General features: G+C 29.2%; 1 protein-coding gene across 1 annotated transcript; it reads right to left on the bottom strand.

Annotated features, from left to right (window-relative positions):
• LOC109346680 (probable WRKY transcription factor 21) lies at positions 920-3564 on the bottom strand. Its single transcript, XM_019586375.1, has 4 exons — positions 3354-3564; positions 2143-2956; positions 1914-2039; positions 920-1395 (listed from the first exon to the last, which is right to left on the bottom strand). The coding sequence occupies exons 2-4, from the start codon at positions 2925-2927 to the stop codon at positions 1251-1253; spliced, it is 1056 nt and encodes a 351-aa protein (XP_019441920.1). The 5' UTR covers positions 2928-2956; positions 3354-3564; the 3' UTR covers positions 920-1250.

Genomic DNA, 7875 nt, shown 5'->3' with positions numbered 1-7875 from the left:
CATTTAACACCAATGAGTCAAAGTTGTTCATATCGAAATTATAATTTTGCACCAAATCCTATCTTCAGACAGTACTCCAAGATTACACAAATGTCACTGAGATACACACGAATGTTAGCAACCAAAATGTGCAATCTAAGTATGCCTTGGAAAGTATGTGTCTTGAAGTATTGAAGGGTTGGAAAGATCAGTCACTTGTAATGGACTTTTAAGTTTTTAGGTTTTTTTTATAAAAAAAAATATGTGTATAAACCAATCCGTTTAGTCAAATACTAGCCGGTTCACCAGTTTTAACTGAAATTTGACTGATTTTGATACTTGGCAGGTTCAACATATGTACCGTACTAGTTAGGAGTCCGGTTCACCGGTTTTCCGATCAAAGCGGCCGGTATGATACGGTTTTTACATAAGTTATATTTATCAATCTAGAGTACAATGTGTTGAGCTGTTGAAATTGAGAATTGATGGTCCAAAATCAGCTTCAACTTACTAAGTAGATTAAATGTAATAATAGTAGTCAAATTTGTTGGCACTCCATTGTCACTAGCAGGTGCCATTATTTTTCTTAATTTGGTAGATTATCCACGTGTGATTAATTCTTAGTAAGATTTTCAAATCATTTTTCAACATTTATTCAAACATTCTAAAAAAAACATGTGCAATTCTATCATGAATGCCATAACCTTACACAAATTAAATGATAATTTTAGTGCTCATGATAGATTGTTTCTATGTACTAAGAAAACCAATTTGTATGACTAATTCTTAGTTAGACATACTAATCATTTATTCAATATGTACTAAATAATTTTCCAAAGCAAGTGCAATTCTATCATGAATCCTATATTAACTCAATTGCAAAAACTTAATTTTTTTTCCAAAGGCATTTAGAAAACCCTGAAATGTTTAATAGGCTAAAGAAGGACAAAATAGTTCTTGCAAATTGAAACTACCCAATTTTACAGACTTCTTGATTCTAACTAAGAACTACTGAAAACTCAATTGCAATAACTTCAAATTTTTCAAAGGCATTCCATTCATTTAGAAAACCCTGAGATGTTTAAAAAGCTAAATAAAGGACAAAATAGTTCTTACAAATTGAAACTACCCTATTTTACAGACTTGTTGATATTATCACTGATCCTCATCTCCGCCTCTAAATAAACTGACCAAACTATCCAAAAGCCAAAATATCGCCAAGAATATCATCGCCGCTTGCACCACCACTCGACATATGTACACACAGCATCTCATGCATTTGCAGATTGTGCTAGTAGTTTAGGGTGGTTATGCTCGCCTTCATAGGTAACAATCAGCATTGTAGGCTCTTCCAAACACCTTTCAACATGCTTCCTAGCAGGGCAGCCTCTCATGCTGCTGCACTTATAATATCCCCTGGAAAAAAGAGGAACTACAGTCAATTTCCTCAAATATGATTTCAAGGTTCATATTCACTTTCACCTTTCAACTAACTGGCGTTAATGTGGAAATAGTAGAAAATAAATCTCACAGTTACCCGCAGGAAGGGTTTAACGCAGACACTAAAATGCCTGATTAATTGCCCATCCAGATTTTCAAGACACGGAATTTGTTCTTGTAGTTTAGCTAAAGCGAGAAACTAAATCAACTAATAGAATTGTTCTGTTCCATACAATGTTCTGTTCAACATGAATACTTCCTAGGATAGAAACTTCAATTGAAGCACCACCACAGATTCACATACCCGGAAAAATAACTAAAGGCTACTTGCTTTTGCCGTTGAAAGAAAAGGATAAAATCATAAATGCACACAGAACAGCATAAAAGTCAGAGATGACCAAATAATCCAGAAACCTTACAAAATTATTGCAGCACAATTATACTCATGTAACATTTGAATCAGTCTAATCATTAAAACCAGAAGTTGAACATACCTAGGGTGAGGAGAGCCCTTGATAGGCTTCTGCCCATACTTCCGCCAGGAATAGTCATCGGGAGGGATATCTGCAAGTTTGTTGCTGATAGCAGGCACCTTGATTGATCTCTTGACTCTATGCTTCCTGGAGAGAACACGTAAATTTATGTGATGACAAGTTAGGAGGAATTCCAAAATTTTAAAGTAAAAGACATTCATGAATAATGTAGGGATCAAGCTAGTCTTACCTCTTCTTTGAGCAATGGCACCTAGAACTGCTACCACATTTCATGCTGCCCTCGTCGCCTCTGGCAGAACATTTTCTCTTATGCTGTTGTGAATTCTGATCTGAAGACTGCGGCGGAGCTCCAATTAAATGAAAGGCGCTTCCATCCACGTTCGCTACGCTTCCGTCTATGCTCAAGGAAGAAATGAAAGACCTGGTAGACGACATTGTGGGCGTGCAGCTAGTACTGTCAAAGTTCAGGTTTATGCTGCTGCTATTGTTCCTCCGGTACATCATTTCCGCTTGATGTTTCATTTGTTGCTGCTGCGCTATCAACCTTTGTTGTTGCTGCTGCTGCTGAAGGAACTGATAGTGCGCAGACGAAGCTTGTTGTACAAGCTGCAGAGGAGTTTTCCCACTCGAGTTCAATTCCAACGAAGGGTTTCCAAGAGAGAGTGTGTTCCTGACACTTGAGCCGAATTCCTGAATTGAATTATCAGGAAAGCCGGTTTGGGTTTGGGGAAAGTAAAGATTTTTAGACTGGTTGGTGGTTTTGCTTTGGCAATTTGGGTTGTCCAAGAGGATATTTTCGGAAAAGGGGAGTTGAAGTTTTTTAAGCTTCCTGACTCTAGCATGACCCAAACCATTATGTAACAAGGACACAACTTTTTTGAACCTTCCCACTGCTTCACCAGTTTCCACCATTAAATTCCTTGGCTGATTTTGATCCTTGGGCTGAGACAACATATTAAGAACTCTATGACAGCTTTCAACAGCTGCTCTGTTAGCTAATTCAATCTCCTCCATGTTATTATCTTCTATATATCTATCAAAAACTTAAGACAATAAAAAAGGAAAAAAATTAAGTTCCCTAAATCAGAGTAACAGAACTAAACCAAACACAACATAAGACTTACAGAACATCCTATTTATCCACAAACATATCAGACATTCAACCATTTGTGGCAGGTAAACATGCCCAAATAGAGATAGAGAAAAAAAATCTCATTTTCGCCAGACAAAACGGCCACAAAAATAGGATTTCAAGTTAAAGTTTCAAAATTTCAGTTCATAAAAAATGGGTTAATATTTTTTTGTAAAAAAACAGAGAAAACCCATGGATCAGAAACAACTGGGATTAATATATTGCAGCATATCTGGTTTCAGAAAAAAAAAATGGACCCAGTTTAGCAGTGACAAAAAAACAAGAAAAGAAAGCACCAAAGCACAGACCTGATTGAATTTGGTGTTGTCAAACCCTAGATTCTTGTTCATCCATTTCAATGAAATTCAAAGGTGTGAAGGAGAGGACTCTGCTTCGCTTAAGAGTTCACACAATCATGATACATAAGAATACAAAGCTTCCAACTTTAGACTATATATTTAATTAATATACTAATATAGTAGGAAATAAAATAAAAATATTACTATAGTTCTGTAGTTCTCTCTGAAGAGAGAGAGAGAAGAAAGAGAGGAGTTTGTTTAAATAAGCAAAGGGTAGAGGCAACAAGAGCTTAGAAATGAAACTGCTGTATCTGTCACAGATTTGAAGGTGGGTCCCATATGAAGACCTTTGTTATTCTTTTTCTTTCCTTATTTTCAGAATTAATTTAATCTTTTTTGTGGGTCTACTATCAAGGTTATTACAATATTACACAGATAAATAATTAATTTCTATTAGAGTGTGCCATTTTTTCTCTATAACTAATTTTTAGGAATCAAATTTTTGACATTTTAATTATTCTAGAGATATAGTTATGCCTTTTACTAACAAACACCCTTATTTTAGTTTATTAAATAAAATTAATTCCTTACTCATACGTTAAAGTGGATAGTACCCATATGAAAAAGTGTCAATTTTTTTTGGATTTATTTATAACAAATTTGACTACATACATATGTCTAAAAAGCATATCTTTTATTATGATCGGTTAAAAATAATATATGAAGCAGTAAACTTTATGATACATCAAATATCATTCCAATAATAAAAATATAAATACAAAATAAAATATAATAGAAATGGCTATCCTAACCTTGTACTCTTATCCTACTACCACATCCTCTATATGTCGCCACCACTGGCACGTCCACTAATAACTACCTAACCTCCGTCGCTGCCACCGTTGGAAAGCCCTAGAAGCATCAACTAGCAACTTGTCCTATTACTTCACTATATGTACCTGTGATTGTTTTAATGTTCTAGATTATTACTATTATTTTTGTATTACTTATTTTCTGTTGTTGCTGTTTTGAATTCTTAGTTAGAAATTAAACCTCAGATATAAATTATAATATTTTTTTGGTAGTATCAAGAGTATTCATTCATATTTTTAGAATATTGCAAACAAATTCAAGAAATTATAAAGCATAAATATGATTTTCCATCCGTGCAATGATGATACGATTTCTCTTTAGATATCTATCTATACTATATATAAAGTTAAAACATTGTGCAACTATCATAGTGATGTAATTTTTATTTTTTTATTTTGTTCTTAATATTTTCTAATTTCTAAAAATAACACCACCAAAATTGCAAGTTGAAACTATCATTCTCTCCTTAAATTGGACATTATAATAAAAACAAAAAATTATAATTTAAAGTATATCTAATAAAAAATACACCAAATGCAAAAAAGACATTTAATTATATGAAAAATATAAAAATTAAATATTTAGATACATAAAATAAAAATGTGGGTTAACAAACATGAAGTGCGTGTTAATACATTAGTGAAGGCTATAAGTTCAAATCAGGAAACGATATTATCTTCATACCTTATAATGTGAGAGGGTTGTATACCGAGCCGTTATTCTTAATTGGATAATAGTTTTTGAGATGGAAAAAAATAGTCTTGTATTGTATGCTTAAGCTATTTATTTATTTAGTGTTGTTGAGGATAAAACTTATACTATCATTTGTCTTGACTTGAATAGAAGAGGATTTAGATCCCTCGAGTAAGTGATATTAGCTAGGTTCAAGCTAAAATTCATGTATATGTAGAAAGATATTACTAAGAACAATCTTTAAAAAAGTATATTATATTATGATTGTAATTTAAAAGATTAATTAGTTTTTCATTCGCGAATTTTATACATCTTCCCACTTTGAGTATTTCAAGTGTTATTGTATCAGAACACTTGCAATAAAAGAGAAACCTTAATATAGTATTTTATACAATGGTTTACCACATTGAACATAGAGAGGATTTGGTTCAAAAGTCTAGCTAGTTTAATTTATTAAATGTGGTTTTAGGTTTGGATTTTTACTCAACATCTATGGAAAAAGTATAAACTCAAATGAATGAAGTTTTATTTAATGATAAATATAAAACACTTAAATGTTTCAACCACAAAATCAATGCACCCCCACAATTTCAGCCATGCAAACGTTATTGTATATAAGCACTTATAACAACGGAGAAGTTTTAATATACTATTTATTTAAATTTTTTTACCATATTGAACATAAAGAGGATTTTACTCAAAAGTGCAGTCTATTAAGTAGGTGGAATCTCATGTTTGATAATCGGATTTACGTGTATGGAGAAAGTATCTTTCCTCCGGGAATTTCCTTTTTCTCATTGAAATTATACAATGCTTATTTGTTTATTTTATTATCAAGTTAGGAGTCTTTTTTTGTTATCAAGTTACGAGTCTTTTATTAGACATTTAATCGTAATTCTATAGATAAAGAAACAAATGAAAAATATCCAACTATGTAATTATAAACCGAGGAAACTTGGTTAAATGGATTAATTTTCATTGGTTGATAATGTTAAGAATTTTAAATATTTCAAGCGCAAAATTGATTAAAAGACCAAATTTGTAATTTTTTTCTCAAATTATTTTTTGAAATTAAAAGACGATTTCAGCCAATGAAATTTTGAAATTTTTGAACATGCATAATAAAATTGAAAAAAAATCTTTTAGAGTCTAAAAATATTCTTTTACGCTTGTTAAATATAATATTATTTTCAATGAGGAAAACTCATAATATTATTTTCAATAAAATAAACCAAATATAATTTCAATCTACACCTTTATAGACTTACGTGGAAGTGGTAATAATATTATTATATTATTAGTAATAGTAAATAAGGTAGGTTATAATAGAATAAAGTTATTAATTATTTAATGGTATTATATAAATAGTATTATTTGAAAATCAATTATTTTAAATGATGAAAAGTAATGTCAAATACATTTTAATTTAAATTATTAATATTTTGATTCCAAAAAATTAAATATCCAATTTTAAAAAGGGAAATAAAACCAAGAAAAAATGAATCTACTACTCTACATTTTATAGTGAAGAATAATTATATTTTTAGTAATAGTAGACTAGAGTTAATAATATTTCAACATTATTTTACATATATTAGTTAATATTTAGATTTTTTAAAAGGCAGACAAAATTTCCATTCTTTTTCAAACTATTTTTTGGAAAATAAAATCAATTTCGACTATGTAAGATTGAAAATGTGAAACATGATGAATGAACTTGAAAATACTTTTTAGAGTATTGAAATATATTTTGACACTTCCTAAGTATAAGACTATTTGCAATGTGAAATATTAAACACCAATTATATTTTTATTTAAATTATTACTATTGTTTCCAAAAACTTACATTTTTGAATGAGAAAGAAAAATAACCAAAGATAATTTGAATATTCACCCCTATAATTTTACATTGAAGTATCTAAGAATGAGATTACGTTATTAGTGAGAGTAAATTAAACATGGTCAGTTCAGTAGAGTTAGTATAATTATTTGATATTATTATATAAATAGTAGTTTAATTTGAATTACTTTTAAAAGATGAACAAATTCTCCATTCTTTCACAAACTATTTTTTAAACTTAATCAACGGATGAAATTTTAAAAATGTCAAACATGTTAAATAAACTTAAAAAATAAATATCTTGGAGTCTCCAAATATATTTTGACGTTTTTTTAAGTATAATACTAAATTTCAATGAAGAAAATTAACACTAAGTATATAATATTATTTCGATTCCCAAATGAAAAATAAAAAAACAATAAATACTTTGAATCTTCACTTACTTAATTTATATCGAAGAGGTGGATAAAAATAAAACATTGATAGTAATAGTAAATAAGGTAAGCTATAGTAGAGTATAATTCATAATTCTTTGACGATACTATATAAATAATACTTCAAATTGTTATTTTTTAAAATATGACCAATATTTCTTATTATTATCAAAATTTTGCTTAGAATATAAAGTCAATTTCAATCGATGAAGAATAATATTTAACATGTTTTATAGTGAAGAATAATACATTTTTAGTAATATTCGACAATATTTTATGAATATTAGTTCAAATTTAGAATTTTTTTAAAAAATTAACAAATTTTTTCATTCTTTCTAAAACTATTGATTGGAGTATAAAGACAATTTGGATTAATGAAATTTTGAAAATATAAAACATGATGAATGAACTTTTTTTGGGAGCTTTTAAATATAATTTTGACACTTCCTAAGTATATGACCATTTTCACAAAGCGAAAATTGACACCAATTATAATTTATTTAAAATTATTACTATTGTTTATGAAAAATTATACTTTCGAATGAGAAAGGAATATAATTTGAATATGCACCTCTAAAATTTTATATTGAATTGATTAAGAAAGATAATATGTTATTAGTAATTAATAGTAAATATAAAAGGTTATAGTATGTAAAGTTAATAATTAATTGATAGTATTATATAAATAGTA

Source organism: Lupinus angustifolius, chromosome LG04, assembly GCF_001865875.1.
Source record: "Lupinus angustifolius cultivar Tanjil chromosome LG04, LupAngTanjil_v1.0, whole genome shotgun sequence".
In the NCBI taxonomy this organism is placed as follows: domain Eukaryota; kingdom Viridiplantae; phylum Streptophyta; class Magnoliopsida; order Fabales; family Fabaceae; genus Lupinus; species Lupinus angustifolius.
This window is presented reverse-complemented; position numbering and strand designations above follow the sequence as displayed.